We start from the raw sequence: 14,844 nt of genomic DNA, 5'->3' as shown, positions 1-14,844 counted from the left end.
GATTGGCATAGCGTCTTTCTTCTTCACAGCAAAACACACCTTTCTTGTAGGGGTACTCTGCAAATTTTCTCTCGACCTATGAAACTTCCTGGTTGACAGAATAAAGTGCTTGTTCAGGAGTGGAACGTAACCAAGAACTGTTGTTTGCTTGATGGTCTTCAATGGCTTTCTTCCTCTTCTTGTATTGAAATAAGCCTCAACTCAACACGACTAGTGAATTCAAATTAGAGTCACTTGCGGATTTCTTCAAATTGTTGTAGTGTAGTATGGTGGTTTTTCAGTAAAGACCCCGACCTATAAATATTCACAGCCCGGCTCATACGGGCGGACAATATTCACCCAAAGCCCCGTTGTGACCGCAATGCTGTTCTTGAAGGACCTTACCTTAGAGCAAAAGAAGGGAATAGAAGTTAGGAAGACTACTGACGTAGGGCGGCGGGTGAGCTCAACCTCGAACCAAACAAGCAACGGATTGAGCAACTAGCGCGAAAGCCATTGCGCTAACGCGCATCCGTTTTCTTGCTCCTTAACGACCGAGGGACGAAATCTTTCGACGACTAGGGAGGCGTCACCCGAGGCCGATTCCTGTGGATCACTATAGAATCTTCTAGAAGCAAGCTAGGCTACCTTCTGGCTAGCTCTGCCATCTTAGAAAAATTCCTTCACGCTTAGCTTAGTAAGCTAGCTTGGTAAGCTAAGCAAGCCTGGTTCTCCGGGCACTATGGTAGGACGTGGATCGATCATGACGAGAATGGACTTCTCCGTCATGTAATGGTTTAGAAGAGTCACGGTCCAGTTCCCCGCCGGGCTTTTTCCCTTCTCGACTAGACGAAGGAGATATTCATTCCATTCAGGTAGGTGAGGAAGGGCAGCATCGGCTTGACCCTGTCTTCTCTCTTGGTCGGGTCGGAGGCTAAGTTTCTCATTCAGTGGTGAGGTGTTCATAGAAAGCAAGGCCTCGCCCAACGAGTGGCGGATTTGGTTTGGATGGGGTCTCGCTTGGACGCTGGGGAGATCCATAGATCTGGATAGAGTCTTTCTCGCTCAGTAAAGAAGAGTACGCGCGCTACGGCTTACGCAGTGGATCTTCGGGTAACCAACCCGGCATATCCAATTCCGATCAACAACTTGGAGGTATGGCTGAGTGGCTTAAGGCATTGGTTTGCTAAATCGACATACAAGAAGATTGTGTCATGGGTTCGAATCCCATTTCCTCCGGCACGGAAGTTGAACGGGCGGGCGAAATTACGTGAGAGAAAGAACCTCAGATTGATGGAGTCCGCCGTCGGACAGAATAGCACTACTTAGTGACTAGGAGCGGAGCGCCCCTTTCTTGTTCTTGGTGTCGTCTATAGCGAAGAAGACCTTCCCGAACAAGGGCCGTCCAGTCCCTGGCCTGCTCTCGGTTCTTGAGCAAGCTCCTCCACTGCAGGTAGGATGCTCATAGATGAAGAAAAGAGACTTTAGGCAAGTGGTTCTGGTAGCTCAGCTGGTTAGAGCAAAGTACTGAAAATCCTTTTTTGCTTGTTTCAGTGGGAAGAGCAAGGGGCATTGCCCTTGAAATCCTTCAGTGGTTCGAATCCACATCGGAGCGTCTTTTTTTTTTCGGTATGCCGCTCTGCAAGCAAGGAGCGCCGCGAGTAGAGTGAGAGAACGAAGTGGGCTTTGGTGATGTCGGAATTTGCACCTATTTGTATCTATTTAGTGATCAATCCGCTAGTTTCTTCGATTCCACTCGGTGTTCCTTTTCCATTTGCTTCCAATAGTTCGACCTATCCAGAAAAATTGTCGGCCTACGAATGTGGTTCCGATCCCTTCGGTGATGCCAAAAGTTGTTTCGATATACGAATTTATCCGGTTCCTATTTTATTTATTATCCCTGATCCCGAAGTCACCTTTTCTTTTCCTTGGGCAGTACCTACTAACAAGATTGATCTGTTTGGATCTTGGTCCATGATGGCCTTTTTATTGATTTTGACGATTGGATCTCTCTATGAATGAAAAAGGGGTGCTTCGGATCGGGAGTAACCACTAGTGAAAGGACTAAGGGGGGAAGGACATAGGAAAGAGGGATGCCTACAAAAAATCAATTGATTCGTCATGGTAGAGAAGAAAAACGGCGCACGGACCGTACTCGAGCTTCGGATCAATGTCCCCAGAAGCAAGGAGTATGCCTGCGTGTTTTGACGAGAACACCAAAAAAACCTAATTCAGCTCTACGTAAGATAGCAAAAGTACGGTTGAGCAATCGACATGATATATTTGCTCACATTCCAGGCGAAGGTCATAATTCGCTGGAACATTCTATAGTCTTAGTCAGAGGAGGTAGAGTGAAAGATTCGCCAGGTGTGAAATCCCATCGTATTCGAGGAGTCAAGGATTTGCTGGGAATTCCAGATCGTAGAAAGGGAATATCTAAATATGGTGCAGAAAGACCAAAATCGAAATGAATGGAAGATGCCTCTGGAACTTTTTGGTTATTTTGGGGGGGGGGGGGGGGGGGGGCGATATGGAAGCAGCTAGCTCCCTTTCCCTTATTACGTTACCAGTTCCCACCGCTATTCCAAAACCGTACATGAAACCTTAGCTTCATACGGCTCCTCTATGATCAGAAAAAAGGAAAGGACTGTTTCGTTTCGGTATTATCCCCCTGGGCGTAGATAGAATTAGGTAAGATAAAATCGATTGGAAAGTCCTAAATTAGACCAAAGGAATTCCGTCTGCTAGAATAAGAAAAAGCGCTTCCGAATTGATCTCATCCTTTAGAATATAATGAGAAATTTTCTGTGTTCTGTAATAACTTCATCTTGGAATGAAACACTCGTTATAGCAATTAATAAATGGAAAGAATTGGGCATTAGTTCATGAGGAATTCTGTATGAATATGGATAGAGGAAGGAAAGAGAAAATAAAGATCTTTTTTTTTCATTCCATATCTTTTGTCCTATTCTTCTTTCCCCGGGGAGGGGGTACTTAAAAAGAAAAAAGGAATAAAGGGTTAATTCGTTCTTGATAGCCATTTCCTTAACAAGTGAATGGGAACATACTCTGGATCGGAATCCGAAGAAAGTACTACTTGATCATTTCCACCAATTTCAAGTCCTTATTATGATTCCTTTTATGAGGAAAAATCTCTAATGCCTTAGATTCCCTCATTACTAATCCTTTATGTACTTTAGTGTTCCTAACCCCTCACTAACTTTTGATGGATTCCCCTTATGATTATAAGTTATAGTAATAACTAAGAATATTCTAGTAATGGAATTCCATATCGCGAATCCTTTATTCTGGCCCGCTTCAAGATATGATGACTAATCAAAAAATCTCAACCTTGGGGTAAAGAGTTTATACTGCTTATGTTTACTTCAACTTTTTTCTTGTACGTAGGAAATGAGATTTTTTTTTACTACAAATTAATAAGCTGTTTTGTTTCACTCATATAGCTATCTAGTTTAACTTACCAACCCGAATACAGAATAAGAAAAGGAAGATAAATATTCAATGGATTTTAGAGGAAAAAGATCCTATTTTAACGAATCACACGTAGAGATATTGCTAGCACACAAAAAGTTCATGATATTTCTTAACTAATAGATTGAGCAGCAGCTTGTAGACTGCCTGAAAAAGAATATTTTTTCTTCGAGCTATATCCTGCCATAAGAAGACCAATAGGAGCAATACTTGAAATGGCAATCCATAAAAAAACACCAATACTAAGATTGGCTAAAACAAAACGATATCCCAAAGGGATAACTAAAAAACTTAATAAAATGGATATGACTGCTATAGAGGGTCCAATGCTAAATAAAGGAATATCTCCTCAGGATGGGAGGATATCCTCTTTAAAAAGTAGCTTAGTTCCATCTGCTATAGATTGAAGCAGTCCCAGGGGGCCAGCATATTCTGGACCAATACGTTGTTGTATCGATGCGGATATTTCTCTTTCTAACCACACAATTACGAGTACTTGTATTGTGATTCCCAGTAGGAGGGTCAAAATGGGTAGAATCCATATCAGTCCATAGACTTCTTTTAATAATTCTGATTTCGAAAAAGAATTGAGAGTTTCTACCTCTACCCTATCTATTAACATTTCAATGATCAACTTCCCCCATAATGATATCTATACTACCTAATATCGTCATGATATCAGCCAATTTCCTTTTTTTAACTAGCTGAGGAAGAATTTGCAAATTAATAAAACCTGGTGGACGAATTTTTCATCTCCAGGGGAAAAGACTATCATCTCCTACAAGAGAAATTCCTAATTCACCTTTGTCACTTCCCCTGTATTTGGTAGATCCAGGACATGCCAATTTCTTTCTCATCTTTCGCATCGCCAGACAGCGCATGGTTTTATCAAGATCGTAGTTAATTAAAGAAGAACGGTGATTGAGAAGAAGATAAAATGAACTTAAGTCCTCGTGGAAAACTCAAGAGAGGGACGAGTCGAAATTCTGGACTTGTGCACGTAAAAAGGCTTCCACGTTTGACCATAGAAGCCCTTGGTAGAGCACAAAAAGAACATAGAAAAAGAATAGGCCTGATTCGTCTGCTCGTGGGATTGCCGATACTGCTACCCGGCTACACTGAAAGAGGGAAGCGAATAACCTGAAGATTCTTTCCTTTGTTGTCTCACTATCAGAGCTTGCGAGAGAGACCCAAAATACTCTCTTCGGTGACTTAGACTTACTCATTTTGGCGATGTCTGGCACCCGCGCAGGATCTAACGTTAGGGTTTAGTTACTCCATCTCTCTAGCCGGAACTACTTGAACCCGAGTAATTAGCTTCCTTAAGCCATGTCCATATTTATGGAGCTAAATCGGATGGTAACTAGATTCATTCCGTAGCATGGGATTCTGTAAGAGCATCTCTAAATAATAGCTAGGCATCAGTTTGAGTTCGAGATTGAAAAGTCCTCTCAAGTTGACTATTTTTGGATAAATGGGTCCTGTCAAACTCTTGTGACTGGCATCAAAATACGAAAGGCTTGTTAGATTACCAATACTATGTTAGCATTATCAAGACTGCAATCTATCACAATTTTTAGATGCTCTATAATTATAGATACCAAGAAAACATGATTATCTGTAAATTGAGGACTTGGTCCAGAAGTGAGAAAATAGGTGTGAAATTCCAGGCTAGGGTTAGCAAGGAATTGTTTGGGCTGATTGAGGATATAGAACTGATGGAGCTACCTTTGCAAGGGCGCAAATTCACTTGGAAGAATGCTGTGTCAGCTGCTAAGTTAGACAGATTCCTTTTTTACAATAGACTGGGATTAAATGTTGTATACCCATGCTGTGGCGACAGCCCCTTCCTAGATATGGTTCAGACCATGTTCCTTTGTTGCTGGAGTGTGAGACTGAACTGTTCAAAGGGTTTTTCAAGTTTGAAAGATCATGATTTCAACAAGAAGACTTTATTCAGAGGATGGAGTTTTAGTGGCATGCACAGTTGTTAAAAGGAGAATTGGGGAAGCCTTTTGAGTACATTTTACAACAGATGAGAAAGTGTTTTAGGGGTGGAGTGCAAATGTGAATAGATAGATTAGGAGAACAAAGGAAGAATTGTTGACCAGTCTGGATAAGTTGGAGCTTTAGCAGGAAGAGAGGGAATTGGAGCAAGAGGAGTAGGAGTGCGTTGATTACTGATTTCACTGGGGTTCCCCTACCGTCCAGAGAGAGTTGTCGCCAGGTCCTCGAAAAAAGAATCTGCCATAAAAGAGATGGAGATTGACCAGATTCCACCCTTAAAAAACTCTTATTTGTAGGAAAACTCAGGAACATCTATAGAAGCGAACCTTGGCGTGTATGTTTTCTTTGACCTTAGCGGCCTTCTTCATTGGAAAGAACATTTCTCCCTTTTTCCGCTGCGCATTTCTCCACCAGCATACTCCACCTGGATGATATAGATCATACTATTAGGTAGTCTCTGAATCAGTGATCTGTCTTTGATGACATCTATCTGGTACCACGCATGAAGCTTGCTTCGTTCTGGTTTTTTCTGGTGTGTGAAACATTATAGGATGGGGCGAGCCCCAGAAAGAAATCCTGGGCAGTGGTTTACTTGATTTTCTAAGAACTAAGACTGGCGAAGGGAAAGGATGGATTGGAAAAAGAAGTACTCACCAAAAACTAGGATGAACCGACAGCTTCGAAAAAAGAAGAAGATTAACTTCCCCTACTACTTACTACTCGACGATTCGACCATTCATGGTTGGTGTGGCTCCTATTCCTCGATATGCCGGACCTTCTTCTACACTACCACAAGTTCGTAGCTTGCAAACTCCCGATTTGCCCATTATTTAATTAAACGCTGCGTGCCTTTGCTTTCAAAAAAGGTGCTTTCACCACAGACATGCCAGTAACTGACGAATTGGATGCTCCAGCAGTAGTTCCAGTTCCGAAGGGAAACAAAAAGGGAAAGTCCCACTTGTCAACCATGCCTGAGCCCAAAGGAAAAGCAGTACCAATCCGCTTCAAAGCTTCAGTCCTAGCTAGCCTATCTTCGACGTTAGAACCAATTTCTTCAAAAGCTTTCTTTAGCTCGCCCTTGTGCTTACGCCAGCCTTTGTTCACTTGTCTCGGGCTTACTTCTAGACTTGGATGGACTTCGATCTTCATCTTTTGTAATACCTAACGTTGCTAGGGTCTTCCATGCTTATAAAGTATTACTAAAAAGATTCTTTTTTCCTAGTGTTTAACTTTTTCTCAAAGAAGATTTCTACAACCCATTTTCCTTGATACTGGAATCGAGCTACTTCCATTTTTTTAGGTAAAGATCAGGTGGGAAAGCTTACACCACCCATATTCTTCTTTATGTGGCTGACCTATTTGTTCACTTTTCACAAATCATGTAGCAATTTCGAAAGAGAGATCAAGATCAGAGCAAAGAAGCTGCAAAATGAGGGGAGGAGACTCTGCCTCCATAGTATAAGTTGCTATCCACTTATGCTTGGTTTGTGCTTGACCACGAAATCTTGCCTCCCACCATCATGAAAGACAGATGATGATGTCGATTTCTTACTGTCAAGACAGCCTGTCCGAATCCAAATCATTCAACTTCCTCCTTTGCAGTGGCGAGGTCGTTGATTCCTATAAATCAAGATGTTTTGTTGCCTGCTTCTTTTTATGGGCCTTCTCTCTTGGATGGTATTATCCACTGGTATATTGTGAAAGTCTCTACAAAGACGAAAGGACCCCATGCCTTCTTTGAAAATGAGATCCCTCTTCAACGCTTCCGCTAGCCCTAGACTCGGAATACTCTGCTTAAGAGATCCCCCTCTCCGGCCAGAGAGGATTTGAGTACAACATTGATTGCGAAAGATCTTTGTTCCTATTATTTCAAAGCCTAACTAGGCGCGCAGCGGTGAGTGCAAGCTGCTTTCAAGAAATGCTGGAAAAGAGCCAGTAACGCTATCAGTGAATAGAGAGAGCTGGTGTAAAGTCCAGCTAAAGTACCATACAGCCCCACAGGTAAAGAGTATGAGTGGAGGAAAGTGTTCTGCTCTTACAGGTACTACGGAACTAGTTCCAAAGAACTGCTAGTGAGGAATGAAAGAGTTTCTAGTGATAGGTGCTGCTATGAGTTAGCATAGCCCCAAAGAAAGTAGTCTGCGATCTCCTTCGAAGTAAGTGGAAGGGCAGAGCGAGCAAACCGGATAGCCCCACAGAGTATCGGCGACGATTTCCCGCATACAACGAATTCAACCGGGATGAAATTTTGAGAAGAATTCGGCATAGAAGCGACTTTGATCTTCGACGACCGAGGCCGTTGGAAGTGCATGAAATAAGAGATGCGAGCAAGTATTGTGAATATAAAGAAAGTCCGGGTCACACCAAAATAGAGTGCTTGCAACTCAAAGATGAGCTGGAAAGAAGAGCCCGGCTGGGGAAGTTATATCAGTTCATCAAAAAGTATGTGAATGGCAAGGGAACAGGAAGGCAGGATGAAAGAGGCCTGAAGGACCCCCGCAGTGGAAATAGGGACCCCGGGACAAGGTAGGCCGAATAATAAGGTAGGGGAAGGAAAGGAGACAAACAATATCCATAGAGCCCCCCTATAATTCACGTAATCACTGGGGGGATAGCGTCAGGAGGGAACACGAACAAAGGACGGCGACAGTATAGCACCAAAATGAAGTTCCCGATCATCCTTCAGGTCGACAAGAAAAGGCCAAGGGAAGGTAGCGTGATCAGCTTTTCGGATCAAGATTCTGAGGGCAAACAGCGACCTCATGATGATGCGATAGTTCTTGTCCTGAAAATAGGAGGAAACAGAGTCAAACGTGTTTTGGTTGATACAGGGAGTTCGGCGGATATATTATACAAACGAGCATTCGATCAAATGAACCTAGAGCTGCGTCATCTAGGTCAGGTACGAACACCCCTAGTGGGATTCACTGGAGATACTCTGCAACCGTTAGGCAAAATTCTCCCAAGGGTCGAGTTCGGCCCGGTCTTCGGCAATGATAGACTTTCTGGTAGTTGACGCTCCTTCGGCGTATAATGCGATTCTGGGACGAGGAACGTTGAATGCGATAGGGGCAGTAGTATCTACATCCCATCTGATGATGAAATTTATCCCAACGGAAGCAGGAGTGGGAGTAGAGTCCGGTCACCATAAAATGGCGAGGGAATGTTATTTGATGTCTCTGAAGGGGAAGAAGGGGCATGTGGCAGCAGTTGAGAAGGAAGAGGTGATAAAAGAGGATCCATGGGATGAACCAAGAGAAGGCGAAAAGGTAAACCGTTAGACCCCTGAAGCCAAGCAAAAGGAAAAGAAAATGAGTGAGCCGACTGAAGAAGTGGAAAAGTGGGAGGTGCTTCCGGGAAAATTCCTAAACATTGATTGCGGGTAGAAGAAGGGAAAGGTAGATGAGTGTGAGGGAGCCCTTTTCACCATTATTAATGAATTTTTTCCATTAGACCTAGCTCTTGAAAAAGCAATGGAACATGCAAATGGGCAGCAACTCTTCTTTTATGCTAGGTATGCCGGTGATCTAGTGTTTAAAGTTTTGGATTTAGGACCTAGATGTCATCGAATGAATGCTCGGTATACTTGCTTTTGGAAGGAAGCTAATCTGAACACTGAATCCAGAAGAAAGAAGCTTTTCTATTTTTAGAGATGAATTCAAAGAGAGAAGGTTGTAGAAGGTAAGTAATCCGATGCGCGTTCAAATCCAACAAGAACGTCTAATGAAATGACGGAAGATGCATATTATTCTCTCGTAGCTGGGGCTAAGAACGATACTCTTATCCAACTTTCTGTCTGTCCCAAAACCGAACCTTGGTACTGCTCTACTTCAGCATTCTACGACTGAATCCATTCTGGAAATGATGACTTACCCACAGTAGAAGTTAGTGTCATTTTCCGCTTTTTAGGTGAAATTGGCTTTACTAGTCTCCTCTCTGTCTCTTTCCACTTCTGTCTTTCTAGTGCAAATCTCATAAGTAGAAAGAAAGCGGTAGTTTGAAGTGAGCCGCGCTCTCTCTTTCGGAATTCTGCACCTAGGTACCACTCTAGATTTCTTACTGGCTGACTCAAGTGCTAACTCATAGTGCATAGCATGTTCATAAGCCTTGTTCACACTATTAGGGTGTTGAGCAGTGACCATATACTTCACTTCCTCCTTTAAACCACTTAGAAAAGAGGAAAAGAAAAACTTCTCAGTAAGATTAGGGTTTCCCGAGATCAGTCCGGCCTTTACTTTTCAAACTTGCTCATATACTCCCTTACAGATCCAACCTGATGTCATTTTCTTAATTCATCAACTGGGTGATTTGGATGCACAGAAACCTATTCTTGACCTCACTAATCAAGGTGTCCCTATTAGGATGAGGGTTACTGACCACATAACTCCTGTACCACTCACTAGATTACAACATTGAAATAAGCGATTCTTTTTGCAATGTGTCTCTCAGCGTTTTTTTTCTCCTTTTTCATTATCATTTTCCCTCTCAAAAAAGATCAAAAGGATTCACTCCGGTGCTGCTTGCTGGTGGAGGTTGACTATCTCCACTATGAATAAGTCTTTCTCGAGTAACTGAGACTCAACGTGTAGGTGTAAGAAGCAGAAATAGGAGATGGGTTGTTCCAGCTCGGCAAGAGGATTCCGGAACATCCAAGTCCTAGCTATAACATAGACAGGAAAGTTTTTTTCTTTCATTGCAATGTCTGGCGTCGTTTCGAATAGGCTTGCTACATAGTTACAGGCTCGCTCGCTCCATTCTTACGCTCGCTGGCTGGTGAGGCAGAGTTGGTATGGCACTGGCTGGCTGCTAATGGTCACTCAGGATCTACTATGCGCGATATGCCGACGACATTTTGTTTGGGATTCCCCGGGCCAAAGAGATATACATGTTCCATTCCAAGTGAAAGACCAGTAGCTGCGCATACTATTGAACGCGTGCGGCAGGTTTCAATTCCACTTTTCCTGGGCAAACTAGAAAACAAGTACCGATGTCAGGAGATGGAAGTCAGGTTGACGAGGCAGTGACGTAGGATAAGGCTCTTTGGTGAACCAGACTTTGTCTATCTTAGAGATCAAATTGGATGATAGATTTTGCTTTTTTTTTCTTGGGAATGGTCAAAGCCTTTCACGGTTGAGCAAAAGGTCTCGGGTTCGAAAACAGAGATCAAAGACTCTGTCCTCGCTTCGATATTGTTTTCATATTGAGGGATTAGTCTGCCATCAGTGGTAGACTGGGGAAGAAGGCCGAGTGGATGCTTTCCAGCAAAAGAAAACATGACGTAGTCATCATGCCTAACAGAGAGATTCGCCTTGGTTCTGTCTATCGCTCTATAGGGAAAATGACTCCGTTCTGTCTCCATTAGCTAATCAGGCTTGCATAGGAAGGGGAAGGAAGAGATTTTCTTGCTTCAATCTCACGTCCTTTATATATGCTAACCTACCCTATTCCCTGCATACTGATGACTCACGTTGGCTAACAGCACGTCTTTCAGCAGCTCACTAAAGGATGGGCTATTCATCTCAGTCCTCATGCTTCCATCTTCATATCCCGCCAGAAAAGAAGAAAGGCGAGTCTTTGCTTTGGCAAAAAGAGAAGGAGCTCTTCTTGCCCATATGGGAGTGGAAGCTTCAGTGTAAGCGGAAGCTAGACTAGAAGAGAGATTCATCCTAGGCTTTGCTTGGCCCTACTCTAGTTTTGGTGCAGCCAACTAAGGGTCGAATTTCGTGACTTGATGAAGAGGAAGCTGAGTATCTTTGGTCTTGAAGAGTCAGGCCAATCCAACCGCTTGCTCCTGCCCAATTCAGTCTCAGTCGTACCAGAATGCGCCTGGACTCAACCCTTTTCTTGCTCCAAGACCACACCCTCTAGCCCTCATGTCAAATAGATGACAGAATTGTCAACAATCATAGAATGATTTAAGCTGAGGAACATAGAGGTCTCTCCCACCATTTTTGTAATATACCTCTCCCCGTGAATAGTGTTGAAATCACACACCACTAAGCAGGGGCCTAAACCAAGTGGTTTATCTTAGCGTGCTAGCCGCTGCTTCATTTCGTATAGCGATAACGCTTTCTCTTTCTTAGCGCTCCACCCCGCGGAGAACTCTGGTTGCGCTTTGGTTGGCTTTCTCTTTTTTTCTATTTTCTCTGACTTGACTCAGCTTGACCTACTTGACTCAGTGGTTAGAGTATCGCTTTCATATGGCAAGAGTCATTGGTTCAAATCCAATAGTAGGTAAAACCGGCCGAAACCCCCGCTTTTGCTAGCATGACAACAAGCACAGACTGGTATCAAGGAGTCGAATGACCAAAGCTTCGGTTGCTTCCACGAGGCTAAACAATCAATGAACAATAAAAGACCAACGAAACGACCAGTGAGAAGGATAAGGAGGAGTAGTAGGAGGAGCTTTCATTGAAGTAGAGGTTTGATCGAGTGATGACGATAGATAGAATGAGACAAAGCCTAAAGGGGAGAGCACTTAGCCGAGCATTTAGTAGTCGTTTGGCTGGAGAAGATTTTCTGTTTAAATGTCTGTTTAAATCTCTAGCGAAAGCTCAAAAAGATAGAAAAAGATGGATAAGTAGCAAAATTAGCAAATATATGGGTTTACTGCCCGCAGATTTAAGTTTCCATTATGTGATTAATTTCGTGAATGAAGATAATGATTGCATTGGATTAGGCTCCGGTGAATCAAGTGGCAGCAGTTCCCTGCCTACAACCTGGTGGGAGGTTTGTGAGCAGTTTTCACAGACAAAATGTCCAAAGGCTCCACCATTGGTTGATTCTGCATGCCCAAATCCAATGCAAATCCTATTGAACTTCATAAAATTCCTCCTGCGTCCGAAGATCTATTGTGATATATTTGCAGAAGGATTTGCAAATCGAGTCCGAATTATCATGAAATTTACGGAAGGTGCCGGATGTCAATTTTGGTGGGTAATGCGGCCTCTAAAGGATGACACTCGAGAAACTACTTTTCATGTGATTTCGAACTATCAACTTTTTTGTCAGCGCGGGTGTCTGGTAGATGCAAATTTCACGTTCTCACAATTTGATCATAGTGAGATCCTTTCAAGTCTCAATAAAATTATTATTAAGGATCCTCTATTAACAAAAGCACTGAACATAGAGTCATTGGTGACAGATCAACCATGGACTTCTTCAATGAAAGAAAGTCTCATGGAAACGTTTTCAACGAAATAAGAACCATACAAAATAGATTTCTTGATCTTTTTTTTTAGGAAAACTTTTATTTTCACTGTTTTTTCTTTTATCCTAAAGATATGCAGAACGAGTGTATTATGAAATGTTCGTTGTCTAGCTTTGCATACATCGCTACTTAATCGTTTAGTGGTTATCGATGAAATTACTTCACCATAGAGAAAATATTATGGAAGTTTATATATATATATATTATTGGTTGCTTTTGTTTATGTCCAATTGGAAAAGTTGATCTTCTAAATTCATATGTTTAGCCTAAAGTACATAACTTGTGTTCCTCCCTAGTTCTTGCAAAGCCACCTAATCAAGCCTCACCTCATTTTTAGTTAGAACATGTTCATCATGTTCAGCTGAAAGCAAACTAAAAAAGAAATTGGTTTACTATTAGTAACACATATACTTTTTTACCTTAGCTCTTTCTTATTGTTCATTGAGCAGTTCAAATTCTTTGATTGCTTATCAGATAAGAGGTAAAAATATTCTTCATTCATTTATTTTTGGAATGAAAAATTGCATTCAAATCCATTCTTTCTCATAACTTGAGAATATGTACAGCGCAGAACAGAAAAGAAGGCAGATTTGATGAGTTGTAGGGGCGGACCCACTTCCACTGATTTCTTTCGGGAAGGTTCTATAAGGGAAGAAGAATCAGAGCTGTGACCTGGTAACCTTGATTTCTTTCGGAACGTCATTACGAGAGTAACAAAGAAAGAATAACGTAGATAGGAAGGAGCGAGCCCCAAGGATAATGAATTGGTATGCTGGGTGCTTACTTGAGCAAGAAGCCAAGTCATTGATAATCAAAGAAAGGTGTGAGTGAACGAGCCCAACTTTCTGATTCAAATATGACTCCTTTCCACTTTCAACAGATAGAGAAATCTCCGCTAGGCTAGCAGTGGGTAACCAACGTAATGCCCCATTCGTTCCATGACATCCAATCAGTTCTCCTCGGATTCCAATCCAATCTCCCAATCAGTGATAAATAGACAGTTGGATGAGATCTCGAACGTTGTCCCTACCTACTGAGGAATAAAAAGTGTACGTAGAAAAAGAGAGTGTTGGAAATGCATCGAGGAGAACTTACCTTGTGAGTCACTACTCCGGCACTGGGCAGGAATACTACTAGCGAGGCTTATAGGCGGCTAGTTCTTAAAGAAATCTATCAGCTATAACCTAGCCTATTGAATCTGGTACACCCGAAGCACGAAACTAGTAGGTAGCCCTACCTACGACTAGAAAAGTATTATATTTTTTCTTCCAGTAAATCTTCAACTCATTCCTTCCATTATTGAATATCATTTGTAGTGTATTTTCCCTCTCAAAAAAGGAAGATCCCTCACTTCACTGAACTTATTGGAAATGCCTAGGACAGAGTTCATTCACTTGCCCTGCTGCCCTACTCCTCATAGTTGATCCGAATTTTTATCCCTGATTGAGTCAATCAAATCAAGGATAGAAATTCGGATCAACTATGAGGAGTAGCAAAAAAGCATGAATAGGCCTACTGGGATGGAAGGATAGCAAAAAAGCATGAATAGGCCTACTGGGATGGAAGGAGAGAAGGACTGAACGAGAAAAGGAAATACCTCTTTGTTTACCTTGGAATGAATTGCTCAACTACTTAGGTAACGAAATGAAACGTTCATCTACGATCTTTCTTAAGAATAAGAAAAGATAGGACTATACGGCAGTTCTCGTTAGTAGATTCGCAAAACAGAAGAAGAAGTTCACTCTGACTTGCGCACTACAAAAAGGCAGCCAACGACTTCGGATGTACTCCGTCTTTCGAGCCTCTGTTTAGCTTCAAAAGATAAGGTGCTAGTACAATGAACGCTGCTTTGGTGCGTCCCGCCCCAACTAACTAGTGCTTGACTTGACTTTCCCCCGCGCCCTATCCAATGAATAAGGAGAAGGCGGGCCTATCAATGACCGAGCCAGTCTGATCTCCTTTATACTTACCTCAAACAACGAGCGAAGTCGAGATGTTGATGAGAAAGGGGCGAGTCTCAAGGCCAAAGAGTGCTCTTTGAAGGCTACTATGCATCCTTACGAATACAAGAGTGGTTTTTTTTTAGGTATAGCAGGACTTGAACCTGCGACCATTAGGTTAAAAGCCCAATGCTCTAACAACTGAGCTATACACCC

The 14,844-nt window shown here is 42.4% G+C and overlaps 2 protein-coding genes and 1 non-coding gene across 3 annotated transcripts; 2 read left to right on the top strand and 1 right to left on the bottom strand.

Annotated features, from left to right (window-relative positions):
* The first annotated feature begins 230 nt into the window (after positions 1-230).
* On the top strand, positions 231-2,001 carry LOC133897940 (NADH-ubiquinone oxidoreductase chain 3). Its single transcript, XM_062338772.1, has one exon. It carries the CDS (start codon positions 1,672-1,674, stop codon positions 1,999-2,001), a length of 330 nt encoding a protein of 109 aa, XP_062194756.1. The 5' UTR covers positions 231-1,671.
* Positions 2,002-2,072: 71 nt separating this feature from the next.
* Positions 2,073-2,486, top strand: LOC133897939 (small ribosomal subunit protein uS12m). The gene has a single exon (XM_062338771.1). The coding sequence runs from the start codon at positions 2,073-2,075 to the stop codon at positions 2,448-2,450; it is 378 nt and encodes a 125-aa protein (XP_062194755.1). The 3' UTR covers positions 2,451-2,486.
* Positions 2,487-14,771: 12,285 nt separating this feature from the next.
* Positions 14,772-14,844, bottom strand: TRNAK-UUU (transfer RNA lysine (anticodon UUU)). Its single transcript has one exon. It is a non-coding gene; the product is annotated as a tRNA-Lys (tRNA).

This window comes from Phragmites australis, chromosome 17, assembly GCF_958298935.1.
Source record: "Phragmites australis chromosome 17, lpPhrAust1.1, whole genome shotgun sequence".
Taxonomy (NCBI): Eukaryota; Viridiplantae; Streptophyta; class Magnoliopsida; order Poales; family Poaceae; genus Phragmites; species Phragmites australis.
Note: the sequence above shows the minus strand (reverse complement) of the source record. Positions and strands in the feature narration are given on the sequence as shown.